Genomic DNA, 27,931 nt, shown 5'->3' with positions numbered 1-27,931 from the left:
TCTCCTCTTTTATGACTTGTCACCTGTAAGAGTCCCTTCCCAGCAATATTTAATGACACTAAAAAAGGCACGTTTTTTCATCCTTTATTTGCTAACAGTGTTCCCAAGTTGTTTTCCTCAGCACACTGATTTTTATAATATACATTCACTACAAAGGGTCCAGCGTCATTCTTGCAAATGATAAACTCTATGTAAACGTTTCTCGAATGAATTCTATTCTGTCCCAGCCCACTCCTGACATTGAGATCTACATGGAGCACAAGGGAGTGCTCAAGAGCAACTGAAGTTCATGTTTACAGAAAAGGGAAATGATAGAATTATCCTAGAAAAATAGACTGTGTAAAAGTAGATATCAGTCAATAGCAAGGGCGATGTGTCTTTTGCAGGCAGAGATGGAGCTAGGACTAACTGATAGCTTTAAATAACAAGAATTCTGCCATGGTCAACTGCAAAGCGGTGGGGTGAAGGTGACATGCTCTGCAGCCCTTCCTCTCCGGAGAAGTCCTGCAGTCGCTACTCGAACTAGTCTCCATAACGACGGCCGTTCTTGAGTGTGTGCGCGCGCGCACGCGTGTGTGTGACTATTTATGCAGTTGTCTACGGAGATTTTTTTTTTTTTTTAATGCAGCATCTACTCCTCCATGCCCCAAATGAAAGCCTTTTCCAAAAGTGTGCCTCTGTAATTCTGCAGCCCTCAGCTTTCTTAGACATCTTACTGACCCATGTCACAACACTGCATGGGTTCCAGACAGAGGGAGAACAACTTAAGAGATCCTGTTGCTCCGCTCGTGTGGCATTCTCCTTCCTGAAAGCTCCATTTGGATCTTCCATTCAGTAGCACTTTTGGGGCCAAAGAACCTCTCTCCTCGTTCTACACACCCAGTAATACCTCCACGCTCAGTCAGCCCTGTGGACGGTCCCTCGTGTGGCTTTCTTATGCCCTCTCTTGGGATCTCGAGATTTAAATAATTTTCAGCATGATGGAGGTTTGAGCAGAGTGACTGATTTGGGCTCTGAGTGGCTTTTGGAGTCCTACCAACTTTTCCCACCAGGTCATCTACAGCCATGGGGGTCACAGAGCGGTGCTCAGTGGACCCAAGTAAGCCTCTGAGGAAGCTTCCTGCTTGCCCCCAAAAGCTGCAGAGCATGTGGTCTCCAACTACATCCCTACCCATGTAGGGCCTCTGGCTTTGGGAATAATCAGCCCCCTGACAATATTTCTTTAAATAAAGTCGAGCCATTGAGTCTGCATTTGGTGTTTTTACTTATGTAAGCTATAAGACCAAATAGCAATGGAAATATTTTTAGCTTTGTCTTCCATGTTCAGTCGTTGTTTTGGAAATCCACTGAAACAACTACTGCCCTTGCAAAATCTGATTTATCCAATCATACCTGGTACAAGCGTGGGAACTACAGCCAAAATGGAATAAGCCTATGAAACATTAGCACAAAACCAAGCTTCCCCAGAAATCATAACCGCAGTGTCTACGTTTTTCTTTTTTTTTTGGAAAAGCCTTCAAAACCTTTTCACGTGCATGGCCCCATTTGACCCTTACAGTGAAGATGGTTTGGTAAGAAATTCAGGCAAGCTTAACTCTCGTAAAACATCGCACCTCAGTCTTCGTGAAGAGTCTGTCAAATGCCTGCGGCAGCTTTCAGTGGAGCATCATACACAAACTGATCACGACACACTGTATGCAGACCATGCTTTTAGAATTCTGGTTTTGCAAAATCTGTCCACGATGGACAACAGTCATTCTGTGGTGCTGCCCAGTATGATTCGTTATCACTAAAGATTTTGTTTAAATACAGCTGTCCTCCCCAACTCGCCCGGAGCCAGAGGGACCAACTTCCAGTCACCCCACGCACTCCCAGCTGTGATGGGGTTGGACGGATAAACAGAGGCGGCCGAGGAAAACGGCTGCGGGGAGCCCTGGCTGGGGTTTGCCGGCTCCAGCATCCCCATGAATTTGAGTATGTCGGTGGGGTATCTGTCCCCTCTTCCTTGGGTGAGAAGCTTGTGTTTCTATAAATAAATCGACCCAGATGAATTAAGCACTCCATCACAGATGGGGGAAAAAAGCTCTCTGCACATCCGAGTATTCCCTTAAGAGCACATTTTCTTTTCATCCCAGGAATGCTATCAAATGAAGCGTGGTTCAATGCTGGCATCCTGTGGCCAGAGAAATTCATCAAGTCTCTGAAACGCTCAGCTTCTCGGGTTCTGAACGTTCTCTGGCTATCTCAACTCAGCAGCCTGTCTCCGTTTTCTGAACGCTGTTCGGTGACCCTGTGTTTTTTTAAGGGATGCCCCCTGGTAAGATGTATTTTGATAAACTATCATTTCACAGGGAGGATCTGTTCAGGTATACTCGGGTGAAAATAAGTGATCAGACCAAGGCTAAAGAATGTTCCCCAGCAGAACAATTTGGTGTTAACTCTGCACACTGCTCCAAGCAGAGGCTCTCTGGCTCCAAGTTTACACTGAGTTTCTCCCTGACAACAAGGAGGCAATTGGGAGAAGAGGCGAGGTGATGGCTCAGGACTCTGCTGTGTTGTGTGTCCGTGTATGAGTGTTTTGTTTTGGCCAAAGGCTAGGAAAATACTTGCTACGGCCGCGATAAATATTATGAATTTTCTTTATTTTACTTTAAGAATGCTGCCTAAGTGGAAAATCAAACAAAATTACAGAGGATTGTTTCTTTTCGCAAACTCACTCAAAAGGCAGCTATAAAGATAAAGGGTTACAATGATCGCAGTGTCCAGGCAGAATTGCCACGCTCCCTGGTAAGACTCAATGGCGTTGTTGAGAACCAAATAACCATCATGGGGCTGCGACTTGCTGCTACTTTCACGAATGGCTAACGCTACATTTAGAGTCCTTGGAGATGTGCAAAACGCCATTGGAGACAGAAAAATAACTGAAAACTTTACAACTACATGAGCATGGAAAAACATCAAAGAAGGAGCAGGCATGAAAACCAGTAGTTGATACGTACCGGCAAAGAAATGGAAGAAAATAGGCACATGTTAGCAGAAGGAAAGCATTTTTAGAGTTGGCTGACTGCAAACAGGAAGGACAAAATGCCTACTAAGTGCGCAAGAACAGGAATTTGTTCTTTCATCATGGTCTCTCACACTGTAGTCCAACTCTAGGGCTACCCACTCTTTCTTCCTAAATTCTCATGGTTTTCCATGCATTCAGGGGTTTTAATTGTCTCTAGCCAGGATCTGAGATGGACACAGACCCGCCCCCCACAGTGGTGAGTACTAATCTACCCTGAACATTGGCAATGAGCAATCCTAATGGTACATACTGTTTAACAAGACTTGGATTTGTTTTTCAGCAAAGGCTCTCTATGTATTGCCTACAACAGATAAAACGTAACTAAAAATACTCTACCGAAAACCAGTGTGATCTAACAAGACACAGAGATTAAATACCCTGCTAGGCAATCTGTGTGCCTGTGTAAACCTTGAAGAACCTAACTTTTATAGTAACACTTCCTCTGGGAATAATGTTGCCAGCTAGGAAACAAAATGCAGGTATAAATAATAGTATAAGGTCTAAAGATATCAAACACCAATTAAAAGCTAATAGAGTACTAGCAGAAGTCTATTTTACACTTGATCTTAGCCAAAAGGCCGAGAAGCGATGCAGATGTCTATGTTAAATGACCAGCTTCTAAATGAGTTTGTGCAGCACACTAGAGATGCAATATGTACACAGAGTTGTTTGTTTTTTATTTTTAGTAACACTGACATTATTTATTAATAATTTGACCAGAAATTTCCCTGAACATTTTACTGGGCTTTAAAAAATTAATGATGGCAAAGTAAGTAAATTAAAATGAATGAAAAGAAAAAAAGTGGATTTTTAAACTCACCAACCTCACCAGCAAGAACCTATCTGCTCCTCTGGATAAAGTTCTCCCTCTCTCTCTTCCCACAGGTACCCAATCCAAAAAGAGCATGAATTTGAAGTCCAGCATACGTGGGTTCAAATCCCAGCTCAATGGTTTAAAATCTATACACTTAAATTCTCCATCTCCCTGCACCCTGGTTTTCCCATCTGGGTATAGAAATCAACCAGTTCACACGTGGATCTTGGGGAGGATTGAATGAGACGATGATGTGAGGAAAACAGCGTCACTGGCAGAGCCCCTGACAGAGGGTGAGGCTTTTGACAGAGGCTGTTCCTAAGCACCCTTCCTACCTACTGATTTTTTTTTTTTTTTGTGGTACGCGGGCCTCTCACCATTGCGGCCTCTCCCGTTGTGGAGCACAGGCTCTGGACGCGCAGGCTCAGCGGCCATGGCTCACAGGCCCAGCCGCTCCATGGCATGTGGGAACCTCCCGGACCGGGGCACGAACCTGTGTCCCCTGCATCGGCAGGCGGACTCTCAACCACTGCGCCACCAGGGAAGCCCGGAACGCTGAGTCTTAACCACTGGACCACCGGGGAAGGCCCCTCATGAGCATTCTTGCTGTTCTTATGACCCTCCATGATTCACCAATAGGGTGGTGTTATAATAATGATATTTAAGCCCTTTGCAGGCTCTACCTAACCCCCCACCAAATCTCATATCACTCATTAAGTAGTATGTTATCATACAGAATCAATAAACTACGTTCAACCCAGGATAGAAACAATTAAGTTAGTAAGGGATTCGGAAGAACAATTAGGTCGTTTACAGAACTGCTGATAAAATTCTATCTAAAAATTTGTTCTCCTAAGAAGTGATTAAAGCAACTGGAACTCAATATCCTGAAAGGATTCAGCAGCTCTACCCTCAACATCCTTCCTGCCTTTTCTTCTACCCGTTCTCATTAGAATACGGTAATGTATTCAAACTAGCAATTTCCCCACTTACATTTTCACACTTTAATGCATGCATGTTATATAGGTACACATAGATGGGTTTTCTACAACACGGTCTCTCAAAAGGTCCCGAAACTGCTTAAAAGTCTTACCTGACATTCTTCTAAACCACCTGGGTTTCTCGTCCCATATAATAAAGAGATAGTAGGCAGGGACCGCGGTCAGAGTGATGATGAAGCCAATCCCTGTACTAAATGGGTCTGAATAAAGGGAAAGGGCGACCATGAAGAGACACGTGAAGGAAAACAAAGCCGGGATGAAGAGCGGCACCTGGAACACAGCACAGAAGAAAATCACTTCAAGGGTGGTTCAAGAGACAGAAGGTGGATTCAAGATGAGCACATCAGTCATGTGATCAGGTGATACACCTTGATCACGTGACCAAGCGACAGGCACCATCCTACCACACCTTCGTACCGAAATCTCTTGCATGGGGCACAGAGACTATATTAAACACACTCCTTTAAATTAAAAAAAAACACAAAAAACTTTGGGTAGAACAACATCTAAGGATAAATAAGTGTGTTTCATTAGAGATGTTCTGTTTGAACTATTTTACTAGTTAAGCACTATGTTTTACGAGTTACGTTTTTGATTGTAAAAGATTGGTTCTCTGATAATTATGATTAGAATCCACTTTCATGTAGAGCCAGGAGCACGGGCTGCTTGTTACATGTTAAAGCCTTTCAGTGCATATCGATTTTCTGTTGGAGATTCACAATAAGAACTGACAGGGATAAAACAGGCCAACTCCTATTCAACCACTAATATAGATGTTGCCGGCATTAGGCAATGAATATAATTAGAAACAAATTCTGACGACATGACGGACAACATGATCGGTGTTATTTCTTAAAAGCAAATACATAGTAAAGACAAATCAGTCCATGAACTTTCAAGGCTAGAGGCATATGCGCCAGCCCTCCCAAAAGGAAACACTTAGCTATGGTAAATGGACATTCTATTAAGTGGTATATTCGCACATCTTCACTTTCCCTATGTATTTCACATTTCTACTCCTTCTGGAGTGTACAATGCAGAAAAGGGGCAATCAAACAAGTCATAACATTTAAGAACTCTTAAAATGCCTTTTTGTAAAGCAGCATCCTTTTTAAAGTTTGAATCAGTGATGATTTCATACATATCGGCCTCACTCTGAGTATGGTTGTCCACAACTTATTCAGCATAAAAAAAAAGAAGCAGTCTATATTTTGAACATATCAGGTCATTAGACACATTCATGAAAAATCAATATAACAAACATTGTATATTAATATCCCCACTTTTCAACCATGTGACCTACAAAGTTCGGTACATCACAAATGAGCTGATGAACTATTTTTTCAAAGTAAAATAAATCCCATATGAAGGCATGACCTGCAAGGGTTAAACATTTTATTCCAGAGGATTCTGCCCCCCTGCCCAAGCTCTTCATCATCAACTTATGACAAAGGGAGGACCAGGCATTAGGAGGAAGATTTATGTAAACCCATCAAGATCGCGGAGGTTACCTTGAAAGGACGATGCATATCTGGGCGTTTGTATCGAAGATAAATCAGCCCGGCAACCGCCAGCCCAATAAAAAGCCATCTGGCAAAACTGAGGAAATTCAAAAGACTGTAGAGGTCCCCAGAGAAGAGCATTACCATCGTCAAAGGGTGCTGGGGGGGTGGGGGAGGGAGAGAAAAACCATGCACAGTGAGTTAAAAGAGAACACACGTGATAACAAGCAATATCATCACTGCACGTTATTATTATCTTTTCCAAACGATTCTTTCTACTGATAAACGACCATTGCGCTTAACACCTATAGTCAACTAACCTCCTAGCTATACATCCAGCTTTTCTACTCTCTCTTTACACACACACATGGACGCATTATTTTTAGCTGTTTTTCATTTGAGTTAAGAGAACGTGCTTTCAAAGAGCAAAACACAGGACACTCGATGACTCAAAATTTAAAGACCCAGAGACTGAGATGGTCGGTAAATAACTAACGATAAAAGTCAAAAGCGCATCCAATACACACATTTGCAGAAAGCTCTGCGAATGGTGTCTGATGAGCCCCTGGCTATGCATACACAGGAAAGACAGCCACCTCTAGAGACTGTGTCCTCTCCTGAGTGCAGAACGTTGACCTTTCCCTCCTCCACGCTTCCTCTCCCTGGGTGCTTGCCACATGTGACCCTCAAGACCGCAGAAAAGAATGGAGCACAGAGTTCAGCATAGCAAGTCTCTACAGCTGCACAGACCAAGGACAGCATGACTGATAACGCAGGCTTACAATGAAAGCCCTCTTCACCAATAATATATTCTGTTCCCACAAAATAATACATTCTGTTCCCACAAGTGAAGTACATTTCCAGAATCCACAGAGTACCCCACCCGCCCACCGGCCTTTACAAAGAAATTTCAAGGAAACATTTTGAAACAAATGAAACCCATGGGGGGTGGAGATGGGGGTACGAAAGTGTTCAGTGCATTCTGTGGTGCGCCTGACAGCAGGAGATTGGGAACAAATGTTACCGGGAAACATTTCTGGGAAATGTTTTTGGGTTTTGGAAACGTTATTGGGAAAAAATAGCAAGTAAAAAGGAATATAACATTGCCAATGGGGATCTGAGGCCTTCTACACCTTACACAGTCTTTCATATCCCGTGTTTCACAAATACTTTTCTCTGCATAAAGAATCGTACAGCTCAAATTTAAGTTTTGGTGCTTTTATTTCTCCCATTTAGGGGTGCTCTCAAAATTCTCACTTTCAAGCACAGAATCCCTGCACTGTCTAGGATTCTGTCCACTTTTTCTATAACTTTGTATGCATTTCATGATAAGGGGCCTCTGATGAGACATCTGGGCGTTTGGGGACTGTAGTTTTTAGCTCCACTTTCAATAAGTAGAATTGGGACTTATTCCTCGACCTCCTTTTCTGCGAGGCTCTCTGTCGGTGACAGGAGCCCAGGCAATCATTTCCCTTTGATCTCACAGATTTCTACAAAGATGAAAAAGAAGGGACGTGTTATTGCTCCAAAGCATCAAATATGCATCAGATATACTGGATGAAGGGAAGCGATGGAAAATATTCTGCCTCTGCAAATCCACCAGGATACACATAGAGCACTTTAGCGATGAATGAGAACAGAAAGCACGAGCTGAAGTCAAGTTTGGAATCCTCTTTGCTAAGCTGTTCTTTGAGGTTACATCTAGAGACACATGTTACTATGCATTACCAAAACAATAACAGCTGGCAGAGGAGTGTGCTTGCGGATGTGAATCATGGAGAGAATTTCCGGAAGGTGACCCTCCCGAGATGCAACATAGAATAACCTGACAGGAGAAAAATGCATAATTAATCATCTCCAATGGAAAAAATCCAGAAATCGAAGAGAAAACTTGCATCTTCTTCATACCAAATGGTTTGACATTTCTTAGGTGATTACTTCGAATTTTATAAAATCTGCCAAAATGTTACTTTCCTTTGAGGAGAAACAGTAGCAACATCTGACTCAGCATAACTCACCCCACATATAAATAGCTGGTGGTGAATTTCGTTCTAGATTTCTAATACTGCTCGTGTGTTATCAATCCAGTGCAACTCAACACACACACACACACACACACACACACACACACACACACACCCCATTTACATTTATCTGACTGGGTTTTCATCAAATTAAAACAAAAGGGACTTCTGCATCAAACAAAAGGGATACAGATGGTGGTATGGTGATGTCTGGTGTCTCTTACTTTACTTTTTTGCTTGTCACCTTTAGAGAAACAAAAGATTTTATTGCCAGAAATAAAATGTTGTTGTTAAACTCTGTAGACATAACGTTAAAACAACAAAAAAAAAAACCCTTCATCCCTGGCTTCAGAGTAGGCTATGAGTAGACAAACAGTGCCCTCTAATGGACAGAATAGAACACGCTGTTGACACTTGGAGAAAGATTTCAATCTTGCGTTTCCCTTTAAAAACAGCAGGTTTAGAGGCACTATTTCTTTTCTTTTTAAAGTTGTCCTCATCACATCCCATCTCAGACACACAAATGCATTTCTAGAAATGCTTGAACTCACTCACCTGGAGACAGCAAACACACCACCATTCATGGAACCAAAGCAGGAGAGGGCAACAAAGATTGGAACTGCTACTGAGAAATTTCCCAGGAGCCGCTCAGAAAAAGTCTAGTGAAAGACAGAAGGAAGCAAATTAATGCTCTGGCAGAAAGTGGAATAAAATGAAACAATTTAGGCCAAACTCGCTCTATGACTTTCTGTTTACCTGGTGATCTGTGTGTGTTTTATAATCCTTGTTTTGGGTTAGGGTCAGACTAACCTCTTAGAATAATAATCAAATACCATGTCCCTGCTTGTTGCAGAATTATGGGCAATAGTCTAAACAAGCACCTTCCCTCTACTTCCAAAGAGCGATGATCCATGGATCAAATCTTTAGCAACTATGATATCTAGTGTCTCTGACTCTGGTAAATAAAAAAAAAACTCAGTACAGAAGTTCTCCTTTTAGAGACAGAAATCCTTCTGTAGAATACCTTGTCTCTCATCTGGAAAGCCACATTTTTATAGCGAAGTACAAAGGTACACTGAGAAGTGTTGCAGATACCTGTTTCATATACCAATCCCACTGTTATGACTTAAAAGCGTGGCAAAAAATAATTGAGGACTTAATCATATATATTATGGATATGAACAGTTCTGAAAATCTTTTGCCCAGAATAATCACATCAGCTGAATCTCTGTTTACGAAGTCCATCCCGCCCTCTCAGTTATCTGCCAATTCCTTCTGTAGTTTCCTATTAAAAGGCTAGAACACCAACACGAGTCCAAGGAAACCAAGCTACAGAAAATATAAAAGTTAAACAAAACTTCTGACCTTTCCTTTTGTTGCATGGCATGTGCAACATTGCAAATTTTCATGAAGGATGTATTTTCCAAAAAAAAAAAAAATGTGGGATTCTTTACTTGTCCTTGATGCAGTCGGTGCTATGTAATTAATGGACCACATTACGCTCAAAGACTTAAGTGCTGCCCTTTGTCTAGTAAGATGAGATGACGACCTGACATCAGGAAGCTCTTGCATTTGGTTGTCTGGTAGAAGTTACCGCAGTGGACAGAGTCTTTTTTAATACAGTGAACTCGTACATAGGTTCACATGAAATGAGATAATTTGTTCCCTGTGGATGTTTCTGATATGACCTAATAGTGACTATTTTAAAAGGAACTGACATCTAGTGATGGGAAGTTCTTTTTTTTTTCACCCTTCATTGTTACAAGGTCATGAATGAGTGCCCTCTTACTAGCTAAGTTTTTATACCAAAAAGTCTGTGTCACAGAATAGCAGTCCCATAACATGACCTTTGAAAGCAAAAGATGCCCCTGAAGTCAAATAAATTTTGGAAAATGCTGTAAAATTATGAGTATCCGCATCTCAGGAAGTTAAAATGCACATTAGCTTCTCTAATATTCTGAGAAGTACTATAGCAATGACATCTGTTTAACTTTGAATAACTCAGCATTTCCTCAAATTAATAATATCCTAGAACTTGTATTCAAAATGATATATATATACTAGGAAAAAAATGTTATGTGGTCCATTTGGAAATTCTAAAGTGGTACTTTGGGAAAAAGATTTTAAGTTAGCATTTGAAAAGCGTCTAAACAGGGAGGAGTACAGAATCAATTGCCATTTGCATACCCCAAAATGCATTCATTTAAACTCAGTAACTGCCCGCCTGTCTTTAAAGACATGTTGGAAGAATCATGACTTCTATTCAACATGTATGTGTGGAAATATGTTTTCAAGCAGGCATATGTGGAAATGTTTTACATGAAATTAACAGTACAGAGAAATCATATAGGAGTGTAGCTGTATCAGTTAAATGGACTATGCTAAGGTATGTTCTAAATTTTTACAATATTCGTTATCATTCAGTTAAAAAAGAATTACTGGATTTCAAAACACTTTCTGCTGGAGGGAACTACTATAAAATTGCATCATTTCATTAACCTAAATTCAAACTGGCATTTTCCCAACTTAGACTTACCACTGCCACGGCCTCTGAAAGCAACAGCTCCTCGGCACTAATGGTCGTAAAGTAGGCCACATTTGTTAGCACGTAGCCAATGGTGACGACGGCCATGGATATACATATCGCAAGGGGGATGGTTCTGAAATGCACAAAGGAATCACTGATCAGTCATCTTTTGTTAGTCATTTCTCTGCAAGCAAAGAAGATAACAGGCTCATTCAAACAAAGAACAACATGGTATATGGCTAACTACAGGCTCTGTTGGGTATGTCTAAACATTTCATCAGGGTGAAGTACCACATATTCCTTTGTAATTTAATAAAGTCCATCAGGGGAGGTACATTTGTCTTGCCTACTGCTCTACCCCAGAACATGTGGGTCTGTCCGATCCTTGTGCTCCATAGATCCTACGGCAGGGTTTCACACACTTGAGCACGTATCACCCGGAAGGCTTGTTAAAACAGAGACTGATTGCTGAGCCCACCTCAGGAGTTTCTGATTCAGGCGGATTTGCATCTTTCGCAAGTTCCTGGGTAATTCTGATGCTGCTGGCCAGGGGACCACGCTTTGAGATCCACTGTCCTATATATATGCCTTTCAAATCCTGATTCACTTGCCTTGACACCTTTCTAATACTAGTTTCCCAAAAGATCTTTCGCATTCAGTGTCTTCCCCTTCAGTAATTCCCCTTGCCATCAAATACGTGTACACTTTTGGAAGCATGCCAGCAACATATATCTACCTTTCTAAATGACAGTAATAATAACTTTGTACATAACACAAAAAGCCCAGAAGTGTTCCCAATAACACCTTTGCACTGCCCTGCTGTGAGTTCAAAGGGAGCTCAAGATCATGAGTATCTATTAAAGCAAGAGCACAGATAATCCCATGAAGTTAGAGGTGACATGCTGTGAAGTACATAGGACCGGACGGTGCTGACACCACGCGGCATCAGGAAGCAGCCGGCGCAAACACAACGTTATGTCTTCATTTAACGCACTGGGAAAGCCAGGAAGTTACTGACCCTCATAATTTGACTCCATGTTACCGATACACATTACTTGCTTAACATAATCACCTCTTCAGACTGTTTCCAGTTCAAGCAACTTAAACCTTCGGCTCCCTGCACAAAGGCGGATGGGTTTGTGGGTTTTTTTTTTTTTTAGCCATAGAGCTTATCAGCCTTCAGGGAGCCTTAACCCTGCTGGGTACCACTAATGAAGACCTCCCTATAATTTCTTCCAAGATGAAAATACAGGTCCGAACCAGGAACAAGAAAGGCACAGCCTGCCCCACTCCCCAAGCTGGGTGTGTTGAGCACACTAAGTCCCAGCTCATTACGCCGAATTCTCTATCCCCTGTTGAGAACAGGCAAACCCAGCCAGCCAGCAAATGCCATTCATTATGCTGCTTGGAGCTCGACACTTCCCCTGGTCCCCAAAGCCTTAAGCCTTGATGGGGAAACACATTGACCTCTAAAATCCTGGCATCCTGCTAGAAAAGGAGCAGATGTTCCCCTTCCCCAGTGTGAAGAGGGTCCCGTGGAACTTTCTGTTCATGCCGTACCACGCATTGCTGCTTGTGATTGATAAACGCTAAACGTAAGCAAAGGAGATCACTGGGCCAATTAAATACAGAGGGGTAAGTGGCATAAGGCATATTAAAGATAAAGGCAGCTTCTCAACCACTCACTGTATTATCAATATTTGAAACTCGAATCCTTCAGCTCTTGTAACACGCCAAATGGGGTTCTGAGTTCTTTCTATGGAGGAGAGAAGCAGAGAGAAAGAGAGGGAGGAAGACACTCTCTAGAGATCTCCTCCCAAGAGTAGGATTAAGAAATGCAAAGGTTCTGCTAATAAAAAGTGAGGTGATTTACTGTTCAGTGCGGTGAAGTCACCTAACCTGTCCGGGACAGGTAGTACTGTCATGTCACATGATGCTGTCACAGAGCACAGAGGAGTCACTCTGAAATTTGACTGTTGGCCCTGCCGGCATAGCATCTAGCCTCCCAGCCCAGCTCTTTCAAGGCAGCCTGTGTCTCCTGCCCAGAGATTATGGTCTTTCTGAGGGAGGATTTCTAAACTGACTTTAGCAGAAGGGACCTTTAAAACATTTGAAACTTCCAGGTTAGTTCTCCTTTTGTTCTTCCTCAGCTTGTCAATAACAAAAAACAGCAGATGCTGCTACTACCCACCCTTTTATTAGCTACTTTACATATTTGCCTCATTTTGTCCTTGGAAAATCCTGTGAGTTAGGAGCACAATTACCATTTTATATACGAGGAAATGAAGTCTTAGAGAGTTTAAAGAACTGTTCAAGGATACACAGCTGGTAAGTGGAAACCCAGAATTCAGCTGCGGATCCAGCTACCCTGAAGTCAAAGCATTTAAACCACTGAAGTGTATTCTCTCTCGTGCATGCGGGTCCTCAAACTCTTAACTATTACTTTTCAGAGAAATTATAATTATTGAATATAATGTTTATTGGAAAGCTCTTATCCAGGCTGTATTCCTCATGTATTCACTGAAAATACAGTTTTGTGTAGTATGAAGGAGGGGGAAAGACTTATTCCATGATTTTCATAATTTTTCTGTGTGATACGAACTATAATGTCAAGTGAATGTTTTCAAAAGTTTCAGTATTTTGGAAATACTAGTTTATTTTGAATTTAAAAAACCACAGAGGCACACTGAATAAACTTCCCTAGACAACTGTTATAGAAAAGGAGGAAAAGGAAGCATACTTATCAGACAAAATGAAACAGATCATTAACAGTTTTACTATCAGCCAAGTATAGATAGCCTATAGATATAGCCTATAGATAGCCTATAGATAGATCAGCCTAGTATATAGATACTAGAGGGAAAAAAAAATCAAAGGAGCTTAAAATATAGGATAAAAGAGAAAAGGGGTCTAACCTTGCCGCAATTCACAGCAAACCCAGTAATTCCACCCTAGGTAAAGCTAAGCCACGGGAACTGAAGAGGATGTGGCCAGACAGCCAGTAGCTTCTGTCCTTAAGGTTCCATTTCACCTTAACAAAGGGAAGGAGAAGGGTTTGTGGCTGCCTTGGCATAAATAGCAATCATTTACACCGAGGAAATCAGTTGACTTGTTCAGAAGGGCTTGGCACTGTGTGGGTAACTCCTGGATTTCAAGCAGCAACGCTTAAGGGCCACTGGGTGAGCTGATAAGAGCTATTAGGGCAAGCCAGAGCCATCTTTCTGGAGGCTTTAGATGCAGAGGGCAGATAAACACAGTTCGTAATCCAAGATTAAGGCAAATGGCACATGATAATAAAAGGAATCACAGGAACTGGTAGGCCACTGACATTTCAAAGCCCCTGTGTAATTGCGAGGTGTCCACCAATTCTAAGTGCAACAGAAGCATTGTCTTTAAGCTGAATAAAAATGACTCACACCTATGAGTTGTAATCTTTCTCAAATGTTGTGTATATATTTTTTTATGATTAACAAGACACGAATGTATTGGGAAAGGTTACTTAATCCTTAAGAGCTTTTTGTCATTATAGTCTTTTCAATTATGTATTCATGAGAAATAAGCACTAACTGAGAATCTGATATTTTTATTAATTGCAAATGGTTTTCAATCAAAAGGTCTTGGACGGTCTTCTTTCCTTGCAGGTTTATTTTAAATTGGCATCTGTAACCCGTCTATGTCACACATAGATAAATATTTGTTTATTGGAAATTATTAGATGGAAGTCTCTGGAACATCTGCTTAGAAGCACTCTCATTCTAAGGACAGAGCTCCCCAGGAATTTAAATGGCCCCAATAGGAACGGCAGGTAGCTTATATTTGTATAATCTACAAAGCACTGGCAAACGCATTTTATCTCCAAATATACACATTTCATTTCAAGTCCTTTGTGGAATAACATAGAATATGAACAAATGACAAAATCCACAACAACCCACTGAAATAGGAGGTAATACCACCATCTTCAAACAATGGAACCAAGGCTCAGAGAGGTTAAGTGACTGGCCAAGGTCGCAAAAGTAGTAAGTGAGAAAGCTGGGTCTTGAATTCAGATCCTCCATCGCTAAGTCCCACATTCCTGAAATATCTTGTCCGTGATATCATGGCTGTTTTGTGCCTACTTTAACTCTAGGTACAAAATTCCTAGGATCCTCACATGCTGACAAACATGTCCTCTATTTTATACACATGATACAAATATCAGAAGGCTGATGGTTACAACGTGACACATAGTACATTTTACTATGCACTTAATAGTCATCACAAATAATCTTGCAAATGATGGAGCACGGGAGGCATTTTTAATATACTTTGCAACTCCGTGGTAGAGCATCAGCAATGATCATTGTTTCCAGTGCTTTATGTTGGCTAAAAAGACTCCTGCCATGAAAACAGAATGAGTAGACCTAGCTTCAGAGAGTTGAGGACACATGAAGGTCGCAAGGATTTCTGAGATTCAGGCCATCCGAGTAATTCTGTAGTCACTTGTATTTAGGACATTCCTAAAATTGTTTTATAACTGGCGCAAAATCTTCTGAGGTTTATGTGAATCAAAATAAGTTTCATACATTCCCCGGTGTGGATACATCCACTGGAGACCACAGAAACCATTGATCCTGGGGCATCTAAAATTGTCTTTGAGCCGTGGGACTGGGCATGATGCCAGTTCTGCTAAAACCTTCTCTTGTGTGTTCTGGAATCTTCTAAGAGAAGTGCCTGATACTTCACATTTTCTATTTAAAAATCATTAATGTGTTAACACATGTATTTTGCATTCAGGAAAAAAGAGGGAGGGGAGAAAAGAGGAATTAAGAAGGGCAAGAAAATGACGAACTTCTTAATATGTGAGATGCAAATAAAAAAGAAAACAGGGTTTTTCAAAGAACTTTAAAATTTTTTAGTAAACTGTTTATATATAATTGAAACAAAGCCATGATTCATCTCAACATAAAGTATTTAAAATTATAAATGAGTATTTCTTGATTCTGAGTATTTATTTTAGGATCATACCTATTTCACATTGTCTCTTTGTGCGTGTGGGTGCTTTGTGACCGCCTGGAGGGGTGGGATAGGGAGGGTGGGAGGGAGGGAGACGCAAGAGGGAAGAGATATGGGAACATATGTGTATGTATAACTGATTCACTTTGTTATAAAGCAGAAACTAATACACCATTGTAAAGCAATTATACCCCAATAAAGATGTTAAAAAAAAACCCAAAACATTTTCTTTATAATGACCCTGTAGAGACCTTGAAAGCTTTTCTCTAGATCTGACCCAGAAGTGACTCAAGTACCTCTTACTTCTCTCTTTTTGCTCTACCAATTTATTTTTACAGGATTATTCAGTTTACTTTATTACCACTGCTGTTCATTTTACTGTACTCCTCAAACTTCAGTCATGTGTTACAATCCAAAAGATCAATACTAGTGTATCTCAAAGAAAATCTATCTATATTTTTCACTCACGTGATTTTTTTCTTCCATACATTTTTACCTAATTTCCCTGATTCTTGCTCATCTCAAACTTTCCAGAGACACCCCCCTGCCCCCCCGGCAAGCATGAAACTGTACTATCTGGCTATGTGATTTCTGATATTTCTAGCAGGGACTGAATTACAAATAAGGGTCCTTGATTGTTTTCCAGACTTGAAACAATTAGATTACAGATGACTGGAACCCTATGAACTGCCTTGTATGTTATCGGTGATTCTGCCCCCTTGTCATTTAGTGCTATCACTGTATCTCTAGTTGCACATTGTGAGTGGGAACCGGACTGTGAATAACAGTGTAAGAGAAATGCACTTGAAGAGACACGGCAAGTTGGGGGGGAAGGTGTGGGTTGTCACTGAAAGAAGAAAATGTAGCAAGAGGAAGAGTACATTCCATAAACCTATTTAGAAACATTCTTAAAGGTCCATGGTTCATGTTCTAACTTAATGACAATTTCTGGGCCAAGGCTGAACACAGTGATGTGACGAGCAGATTGTCACATAAAGGTACACAGTGATCCCACTGATTTCAAGCACTAAACGCCTGCCCTCGGCTTCTTATGGTACCACGGCAAGACTACAGGTGTTTTCACTGAGATGCTTTAAATTTCAATACCACTGATGTCTAATCTAAATCTCACCATTCTCCATTGTCCACAGATGAAGAACTCCATAAACAAAAAGAGAAGACAGAGGGACCTGTAGGGAGATGTAAGAAATGAACAGACACAGATTAAAAGACTGCAGCCTGAAGGAGGCTCATGGAAAAAACATACACAGAGGCATGAAGGAGACAGAAAAGTGCAGCAAAACCACGCAGAAAAATGAACTGAAATGGAAACTTATAATTCAGAAACATAGGGTCATAAGCAATCAGAAGCATGAGTCTAAGCGTTTTTAGCCCTAATAATACTTTATTTTTTTATCCAACTAGCAGAATAAATTCCTGCCTAAATAAAATTATTCAGCAAAATGGAGCTTGGGGGTAAATTTTCATTTGCTTGAATTTCAAACCAATAAAAAATCTGCATTGTCTGCATCTCATTTGTTCTCATTTTCTCAAGATTTAGAGTGTGTCGTCCAGATATATTACAGTTATCCATATTTATCATGGATGAACGTAAAGAAATTAGTAGGCAAGTTTGAGTGCGCAAACATAGAAACAAAATTGGTTTTTGATAAAATGTTAGCAAGTAAATAACTAAGAAAACAAAATATTTTAATAACAATAAATTACATTTCATACTAATGTTCAGCTCGTATTTTTTTTTTTTTTTTTTTTTTTTAGTACGCAGGCCTCTCACTGTTGTGGCCTCTCCCGTTGCGGAGCACAGGCTCCAGACTTGCAGGCTCAGTGGCCATGGCTCACGGGCCTAGCCGCTCCGCGGCATGTGGGATCTTCCTGCACCGGGACACGAACCCGTGTCCCCTGCACTGGCAGGCGGACTCTGAACCACTGCGCCATCAGGGAAGACCCAGCTCTTATTTTTGTTATATTGTTTTTATAGTATACTTTTTTAAATGTTATTTCCCTCAGGATTTTGTCTAAAGTACTCTAAGGTGATGCAACAACTCAGTGAACCTTTTTTTTTTTTATAACTGAGTTCCTGAGATTCAGAGATGCATGGCTGAGAGAATGAAGTACTCACCACAGTTTTGTGCTCCTCTTTCCAAAGTATCAGTCATTCCTGAGAAGAAGCTACCCAGATAGACCACATTTTCCAGACTCTCTGGTATCTAGGTGGGAGTGTGACTCATCCTTATGTGTCAACTGATGTGGCAGTTTTAGGCCAAGGTGGTTAAGAAGTGGGTTGCCTTGTCTGCCCCCAACCCTTTCTCTAGTTGTATAGAGGATCTATAGAGAGGCAAAGCCACAATGTGGAAGGAATCTGGGCCACAGAATCAACATGAGGAAGAAAGTCTACCGCTCAGACAGGGACACCAACAGTGGACTGTAACATGATCTAAAAACTAAACTTTCGATTGTTTAAAGCCATTGAAAATTTGTGGTTTGCTTGTTGGAGCAGCTGGCACTACCCTAACTAATAAAAGAATGAAGGGCCTCATTATATCAAGACTTTTTGTAGATCTCAGTGAATTAGTTTTTATGAGACTAAATGGGTCCTCATTCATTTTTATCTCATATTTTTTTGTTTCGTAAGAGACCAGTATAAGATATAAAGTCTTTAAAATAATGTCCCAAAGGAGATCCAATTGAAACACTTACATTGGCTAAAGTTAGAACAGTGAAAATTCTATTATTCCAAGTTCCCAGAAACAGAGCAAACATAGACCCCATTGTTCACTATTTTGAAATATAAAATCTCCTGCACATTTGACAACTGCCTCCGATCCAACAAAGATCAAAGTATAATCGCCTCTTGTTTTGGCCAAAGATACATAATAAAACAATGCAATGTTAAATAAATATACTCTTATGCTAAGTACAAGGCAAGGTAAAATAAACATACCCACTTGGGTATAATAAGTGGGAATTAGAGTCAAAATTTCCTCTGGTCATAAACACGTGTCTTAGAAGGAACTGATAACACTTCTCCTACTATAAACCCATAAATCAAATCCAGTCACATTTCTGACCAGCTGCACGATAAGAAATGGAACAGGTACATATGGAGACATTCAACCCTGACAAATGAACTACTGAAAACCGCTTTCAATATTTGTGACCAACAATGACAAGTCTAATTATTAGAAATCATTTTACTTTGACATCTGGTAGTCAAGGAGACACCAGGGTAATATGGGAATCAGAATAGAAGATGGACAATTGATAAGATTAGAGGCTAATCTGTCCTCACTCACTTCAACCAGATCAGTCCTCTCTTCCTTGTTTTATGTATTGATATACAACTGAGGGGATCCAGCGCTTTCAAACAGTTTTAACATCCCTCCACTAGATGCTACAAGTCAAATTATGTCTTTAAATACTTTTTTGGGACTCAATGCTGGCTTCCTAAACTACGGTTTTCAAACTCTATGAATTGGTTTCATAAAATGCCTACCTACGAATGATTAGAGAGGTATGTATGTATGTATATATATTTTGATCCTACAAAGTTGAAAATAATTTTTCACTGCAACAAATCCTATTTATAGGTAATTGAGGGAAACATTTATAGTAGGAAAGGTATAAGGTTGATAGGGGAGCCAACAGCTATGGCCTGGCTTTAATCAAAGTGGTAAATCTGCATGGCTGGGCCCCAGAGAACACGACACAGCAGATAATGGAGCTGCAGAGAAAGGTGAAGATGAGAAGAAATTGAATGGATGGGTTAAATACCTTTCCAGTTGAGAGAGATGATATGTCATTGTCAAGAAAGTGATGATTTTGACTCCTGCTTGGAACAGTTGACGGCTCCCTGCAAAGGTCACAGAGGCCCCCAGAACGGCAGAACCTCCTGTAAGTTCCCCTCTCCTCTCCTTGGGCTGTCCATTAACAAAGATTCATATTCCCAGCAGAAACGGAAATTTCATGATCTTTCATCTTTCAGCTCAAAAGTTAAACTTTTCAAAAAATAAGCTTTGTGCTTTATTTTATATTTGCTAATGCCTTTTCTTAGACTACAAGGATTCGTAGGCAAATTTCTCCCCAAGGATACTTTAGCAAAGTCAAACACAACACGCGATGGTTGAGGGACTACCTGCCCCAGAAAGAGAAGTGGTCCCCGCATTCACCCACCCTGTAATTTCCCTTCTCTTTCGTATTTTCCCTCAGCCCCATCCCCAAATTCCTATAACCAAGAAAAAAATGTGTATGTACCATCCCAAGTGTAAGTTTTCTTTATGCAACATTTTGTCTCTGATGTTTGCCTTCAGTGTTTGTTTTGATTTCATAGAATTATGAACATTCTCTGGACTCCAATCTGAAAGCTGGGTCCAGTCATCTTCCAGTCACTGGCAGGAACCCAGGAGATCACTGGACCTCTCTAGGCATAAACTTCCTCCTTAGTTAAAGAGGGTGCTGAATTAATGAAATCTAACGTCCATTTCTCTTGGAAGTTCATTATTCAATCACTTTAACAAATAAAGCTGATTTTTAAAGACTGTTTAACAAAACTTTGAAAACTTAGTTCAGTCCTTGCTCATGTAACAGAGCATCCTACGGAAGTGCCTGAGTCTGTCCTGTTCTGTCGCTCAGAGGAAAAAAACAGGACACAGATTTCACCAACTCTTCTCCTGGGTCTTGAGGTGATGATCCTATCCTCAATCACGAATACCAGTACATCACAGTACCTTCATAGTATCAGTCTGGCTGATAGCAGTGATCATTACAGAAGAGCATATAAAGGAAGAGTGGTGAGGGACCTTCAAAACGGCAGAGGAGTAAGACATGCAGATCAGCTTCCTCCCCACAGATACACCAGAAATACACCTACGTGTGGAACAACTCCTGCAGAACACCTACTGAACAGAAGACTTCAGACTTCCCGAAAGCTTCCCAAGAAACTCCCCACGTACCTGGCCGTGTGGCTGACAGGGTCGTGGTGCTCCGGCCAGGTGTCAGGCCTGTGCCTCGGAGGTGGGAGAGCCGAGGTGAGGACATTGGTCCACCAGAGACCTCCTGGCTCCACATAATATCGAACGGTGAAAGCTCTCCCAGAGATCTCCATCTCAACGCTAAGACCCAGCTCCACTCAACGACCAGCAAGCTACAGTGCTGGACACCCTATGCCAAACAACTAGCAAGACAGGAATATAGCCCCAACCATTAGCAGAGAGGCTACCTAAAATCATAATAAGGTCACAGGCACCCAAAAACACACCACGGGACGCAGTCCTGCCCACCAGAAAGATGAGATCCAGCCTCACCCACCAGAACACAGGCACTATTCCCCTCCACCAGGAAGCCTACACAACCCACTGAACCAACCTTAGCCACTGGGGGCAGATACCAAAAACAACAGGAACTACGAACCTGCAGCCTGTGAAAAGGAGACCCCTAACACAGTAAGTTAAGCAAAAGAAGAAGAAAGAAAAACATACAGCAGATGAAAGAGCAAGGTAAAAACCCACCAGACCAAACAAATGAACAGGAAATAGGCAGTCTACCTGAAAAAGAATTCAGAATAATGATAGTAAAGATGATCCAAAATATTGGAAATAGAATGGAGAAAACACAAGAAACATTTAACAAGGACCTAGAAGAACTAAAGAGCAAACAAAAAATGATGAACAACACAATAGATGAAATTAAAAATTCTCTAGAAGGAATCAATAGCAGAATAACTGAGATAGAAGAACGGATAAGTGACCTAGAAGATAAAATGGTGGAAATAACTGTCGGGGAGCAGAATAAAGAAAAAAGAATGAAAAGAATTAAGGACAGACTCAGAGACCTCTGGGACAACATTAAACACACCAACATTCAAATTATAGGGGTCCCAGAGAAGAAGGGAAAAAGAAAGAGACTGAGAAAATAGTTGAAGAGATTATAGTTGAAAACTTCCCTAATATGGGAAAGGAAATAGTCAATCAAGTCCAGGAAGAGCAGAGAGTGCCATACAAGATAAATCCAAGGAGAAACACGCCAAGACACATATTAATCAAACTATCAAAAATTAAACACAAAGAAAAAATATTAAAAGCAGCAAGGGACAAACAACAAATAACATATAAGGGAATCCCCATAAGGTTAACAGCTGATGTTTTACCAGAAACTCTACAAGTTAGAAGGGAGTATCAGGACATATTTAAAGTAATGAAAGGGAAAAACCTACAAAAAGATTACTCTACCCAGAAAGGATCTCATGATGGAGAAATTAAAACCTTTACAGATAAGCAAAACCTAAGAGTATTCAACACCACCAAACCAGCTTTACAACAAACGCTAAAGGAACTTCTCTAGGCAGGAAACACAAGAGAAGGAAAAGACTTACAATAACAAAAACCAAACAATTATGAAAATGGTAATAGGAACATACATATCGATAACTACCTTAAATGTAAATGGATTAAATGTTCCAACCAAAAGACACAGACTGGCTGAATGGATACAAGAACAAGACTTGTATATATGCTGTCAACAAGAGACCCACTTCAGACTTAGGGACACATACAGACTGAAAAGGAGGGGATGGAAAAAGATATTCCACGCAAATGGAAATCAAAAGAAAGCTGAAGGAATAATTCTCATATCAGACAAAATAGACTTTAAAATAAAGACTACTACAAGAGACAAAGAAGGACACTACATAATGATCAAGGGATCCATCCAAGAAGATATAATAATTGCAACTATTTATGCACCCAACATAGGAGCACCTCAATACATAAGACAAATGCTAACAGCCATAAAAGGGGAAATCGACAGTAACACAATCATAGTAGGAGACATTAACACCCCACTTTCACCAATGGACAGATCACCCGAAATGAAAAGTAAATAAGGAAAGACAAGCTTTAAATGATACATTAAACAAGATGGACTTAATTGATATTTATAGGACACTCCATCCAAACACAACAGAATACACTTCTTCTCAAGCACTCATGGAACATTCTCCAGGATAGATCATATCTTGTGTCACATTTCAAGCCTTGGTAAATTTAAGAAAATTGACATCATATAAAGTATCTTTTCCGAACACAATGCTATGAGACTAGATATCAATTACAGGAAAAAATCTGTAAAAAATAGACACACATGGAGGCTAAACAATACACTACTTAATAACGAAGTGATCACTGAAGAAATCAAAGAGGAAATCAAAAAATACCTAGAAACAAATGACAAGGAAAACACAGCAACCCAAAACCTATGGGATGTAGCAAAAGCAGTTCTAAGAGGGAAGTTTATAGCAATACAATCCTACCTCAAGAAACAAGAAACATCTCAAATAAACAACCTAACCTTACACCTAAAGCAATTAGAGAAAGAAGAACAAAAGAATCCCAAAGTTAGGAGAAGGAAAAAAATCATAAAGATCAGATCAGAAATAAATGAAAAAGAAATGAAGGAAACAATAACAAAGATCAATAAAACTAAAAGCTGGTTCTTTGAGAAGACAAACTAAATTGATAAACCATTAGCCAGACTCATCAAGAAAGAAAGGGAGAGGACTCAAATCAATAGAATTAGAAATGAAAAAGGAGAAGTAACAACTGACACTGCAGAAATACAAAGGATCCTGAGAGACTACTACCAGCAACTATATGCCAATAAAATGGACAAACTGGAAGAAATGGAAAAGTTCTTAAAAAGCATAACCTTCCAAGACTGAACCAGGAAGAAATAGAAAATATAAACAGACCAATCACAAGCACTGAAATTGAAACTGTGATTAAAAATCTTCCAACAAACAAAAGCTGAGGACCAGATGGCTTCACAGGCAAATTCTGTCAAACAATTAGAGAACAGCTAACACCTATCCTTCTCAAACTCTTCCAAAATATAGCAGAGGGAGGAACACTCCCAAACTCATTCTATGAGGCCACCATCATGCTGATACCAAAACCAGACAAAGATGTCACAAAGAAAGAGAACTACAGGCCAACATCACTGATGAACATAGATGCAAATATCCTCAGCAAAATACTAGCAAACAGAATCCAACAGCACCTTAAAAGGATCATACACCATGATCAAGTGGGGTTTATCCCAGGAATGCAAAAATTCTTCAATATATGCAAATTAATCAATGTGATAAACCATATTAACAAACTGAAGGAGAAAAACCATACGATCACCTTAATAGATGCAGAGAAAGCTTTCGACAAAATTCAACACCCGTTTATGATAAAAACCCTCCATAAAGTAGGCACAGAGGGAACTTACCTCAACACAATAAAGGCCATATATGACAAACCCACAGCCAACATCGTCCTCAATGGTGAAAAACGGAAAGCATTTCCTCTAGGATCAGGAACAAGACAAGGTTGTCTACTCTCACCACTATTATTCAACATAGTTTTGGAAGTTTTAGCCACAGCAATCAGAGAAGAAAAGGAAATAAAAGGAATCCAAATCAGAAAAGAAGAAGTAAAGCTGTCACTGTTTGCAGATGACATGATACTATACATAAAGAATCCTAAAGATGCTACCAGAAAACTACTAGAGCTAATCAATGAATTTGGTAAAGTAGCAGGATACGAAATTAATGCACAGAAATCTCTTGCATTCCTATACACTAACGATGAAAAATATGAAACAGTAATTAAGGAAACACCCCCATTTACCATTGCAATAAAAAGAATAAAATACCTAGGAATAAAGCTACCTAAGGAGACAAAAGACCTGTATGCAGAAAATTATAAGACAGTGATGAAAGAAATTAAAGATGATACAAACAGATGGAGAGATATACCATGTTCTTGGATTGGAAGAATCAACACTGTGAAAATGACTATACTACCCAAAGCAGTCTACAGATTCAATGCCATCCTTATCAAACTATCAATGGCATTTTTCACAGAACTAGAACAAAAAATTTCACAATTTGTATGGAAACACAAAAGACAACAAATAGCCAGTTTTGAGAAAGAAAAACGGAGCTGGAGGAATCAGGCTCCTGGACTTCAGACTATATTACAAAGCTACAGTAATCAAGAGAGTATCGTACTGGCACAAAAACAGAAATATAGATCAATGGAACAGGATAGAAAGCCCAGAGATAAACCCATGCACATATGGTCACCTTATTTTCGATAAAGGAGACAAGGATATACAATGGAGAAAAGGCAGCCTCTTCAATAAGTGGTGCTGGGAAAACTGGACAGTTATATGTAAAAGAATGGAATTAGAACACTCCCTAACACCATACACAAAAATAAACTCAAAAGGGATTAAAGATCTAAATGTAAGGCCACACAGTATAAAACTCTTAGAGGAAAACATAGGCAGAACACTCTGACATAAATCACAGCAAGATCCTTTTTGACCCACCTCCTAGAGAAATGGAAATAAAAACAAAAATAAACAAATGGGACCTAATGAAACTGAAAAGCTTTTACACAGCAAAGGAAACCATAAATAAGATGAAAAGACAACCCTCAGAATGGGAGAAAATATTTGTAAATGAAGCAACTGACAAAGGATTAATCTCCAAAATATACAAGCAGCTCATGCAGCTTAATAATAAAGAAACAAACAACCCAATCCAAAAATGGGCAGAAGACCTAAACAGACCTGTCTCCAAAGAAGATATACAGACTGCCAACAAACACATGAAAGAAGGCTCAACATCACTAATTATTAGAGAAATGCAAATCAAAACCACAATGAGGTATCAGCTCACACTGGTCCAAATGGCCATCATCAAAAAATCTGCAAACAATAAATGCTGGAGAAGGTGTGGAGAAAAGGGAACCCTCTTGTACTGTTGGTGGGAATGTAAATTGATACAGCCACTATGGAGAACAGTATGGAGGTTCCTTAAAAAACTAAAAACAGAACTACCATACAACCCAGCAATCCCACTACTGGGCATATACCCTGAGAAAACCATAATTCAAAAAGAGTCATGTACCACAATGTTCATTGCAGCTCTATTTACAATAGCCGGGACACGGAAGCAACCTAAGTGTCCATCGACAGATGAATGGATAAAGAAGATGTGGCACATATATACAATGGAATATTATTCAGCCATAAAAAGAAACGAAACAAAATTGAGTTATTTGTCGCGAGGTGGATGGACCTAGAGTCTGTCATACAGAGTGAAGTAAGTCAGAAAGGGGAAAACAAACATCCTATGCTAACACATATATATGAAATCTAAGGGAAAAAATGGTTATGAAGAACCTAGGGGCAGGACAGGAATGAAGATGCCAACGTAGAGAATGGACTTGAGGACATGGGGGGTGGGAAAGGTAAGTTGGGATGAAGTAAGAGAGTGGGATGGACTTATATATACTCCCAAATGTAAAATAGATAGCTAGTGGGAAGCAGCCACATAGCACAGGGAGATCAGTTCGGTGCTCTGTGACCACCTAGAGGGGTGGGATAGGGAGGGTGGGAGGGAGACGCAGTGGGAGGAGATATGGGGATATATGTATACATAAAGCTGATTCACTTTGTTATAAAGCAGAAACTAATACAGCATTGTAAAGCAATTATATTCCAATAAAGATGTTTAAAAAAAATTAAAAAATAAAGGACAAGTGGTCTGTCCATCCTTCCAGATTCTAAAACAGTGTCTGTAGATCAGATCAGACCTCTGGATGCCACATTACATGGACCACATTATCACAGACACTCATATTTTCTGCCTTTATTTTTTATCAAAACTGTATTGCAAATATATTTTTAAAAATCATATGAATTTTAGGAGGACATCTGTAGTAATATTATTAAGGAAATTGTCCTTTATCAGAGTCCTTTATAAAAATTTCATTTCACCTCCGTTTATCAAATATCTTCTTTATGCTAGACATTATTGTAAGTAAAGTGATAAAGACATCAACTACAAACGAAAACTCACTTGCTTGTGGAATCTAAAATTCAAACAGGATAAGACATGGAGCTCCCTGCTCTGATTCTTCACGTGATCATCTCATTCCTTTCACTTAGGCTTAAATCAAAAGTCTCCTCCTCAGAGAAATCTCCCCTCCTTTTCTAAGTATGCCCCACGACCCCTGTACTCCTCATTCTCTACTATTTTTAATGTGAGGAAAACAAAACCAAACATTTTCTAACTTCAACAGTCTTCTCAAATATCTTTACATATTAATACTCACCAAATTCTATGGAGAAATTAAGTATATTCAACTGAGCACGTAATGTGTCCCGAAAATATATCCTCTAAATCTCTCGGGCAAATTTTTTTTTTTTTTTTTTTTTTTTTTTTTGCGGTACGCGGGCCTCTCACTCTTGTGGCCTCTCCCGTTGCGGAGCACAGGCTCCGGACGCGCAGGCTCAGCGGCCATGGCTCACAGGCCCAGCCGCTCCGCGGCATGTGGGATCTTCCCGGACCGGGGCACGAACCCGTGTCCCCTGCATTGGCAGGCGGACTCTCAACCACTGCACCACCAGGGAAGCCCTAGGGCAAATATTTTTGAGAGGAGTTGTCAGAACTGTTTGCCACCCTTAAGGATAATTTCTGCTTTTTATTAGCTTGTAATCACACATGGAAAGAGTTCCTGACCTCTTTGGCCTCTGTTATTTATTTATCTATTTATTTTTTGCTTTTTTATCAAACCTTTTATTTGTAAGACATGTTTTATTTTATTTGTAGGACATGTTCTAAAAGAAATAGCTCATTAAAATAGGGAGAGAAGATAACTACTTTGGAAAATATAACTTGGGATTAAAATAATTAAAACAGAAGTGCGTTTATAATAGTGGTGAAAAGACTCACAAAACTTACCAAATTTAAATCACTTCAACCAAACTAAGCTATCGTTTTGACTCTTCCTTTTACAATATTTTCATAGCTTTGAGGTAAATCTGTACAAACCTCCCAAAAGAAGACTTTAAAAAAATAAATAAATGGAAGCAGCAAAGAGGAAAAAGGAAATAAAAGGTTAAGAGGCAGCTTTAACAGAGAAAAGTA

General features: G+C 40.0%; 1 protein-coding gene and 1 long non-coding RNA gene across 6 annotated transcripts in view; one reads left to right on the top strand and one right to left on the bottom strand.

The window, feature by feature from the left end:
- Positions 1-27,931, bottom strand: part of SLC7A11 (solute carrier family 7 member 11) — a 103,864-nt gene that overhangs the window by 14,668 nt on the left and 61,265 nt on the right. For 3 of the 4 annotated variants that reach the window (XM_073804831.1, XM_073804830.1, XM_019927945.3), the window contains 5 exons: positions 10,945-11,068; positions 8,964-9,067; positions 8,113-8,209; positions 6,394-6,543; positions 4,975-5,152 (listed from right to left, as the gene is read on the bottom strand). In XM_073804831.1, coding sequence (XP_073660932.1) covers positions 4,975-5,152; positions 6,394-6,543; positions 8,113-8,209; positions 8,964-9,067; positions 10,945-11,068 — 653 coding nt within the window. The remainder of the gene's footprint in view (positions 1-4,974; positions 5,153-6,393; positions 6,544-8,112; positions 8,210-8,963; positions 9,068-10,944; positions 11,069-27,931) is intronic. The other variant, XM_073804832.1, reaches the window with a different exon arrangement.
- On the top strand, positions 12,934-17,460 carry LOC109548778 (uncharacterized). 2 transcript variants are annotated; one of them, XR_002174927.2, is made up of 2 exons: positions 12,934-13,058; positions 17,082-17,460. It is a non-coding gene; the product is annotated as an uncharacterized lncRNA (long non-coding RNA). The 2 variants fall into 2 exon arrangements; XR_012331859.1 differs by lacking the exon at positions 12,934-13,058 and adding an exon at positions 13,242-13,263.

The sequence above is a fragment of the Tursiops truncatus genome, chromosome 5 (genome assembly GCF_011762595.2).
Source record: "Tursiops truncatus isolate mTurTru1 chromosome 5, mTurTru1.mat.Y, whole genome shotgun sequence".
Taxonomy (NCBI): domain Eukaryota; kingdom Metazoa; phylum Chordata; class Mammalia; order Artiodactyla; family Delphinidae; genus Tursiops; species Tursiops truncatus.
Note: the sequence above shows the minus strand (reverse complement) of the source record. Positions and strands in the feature narration are given on the sequence as shown.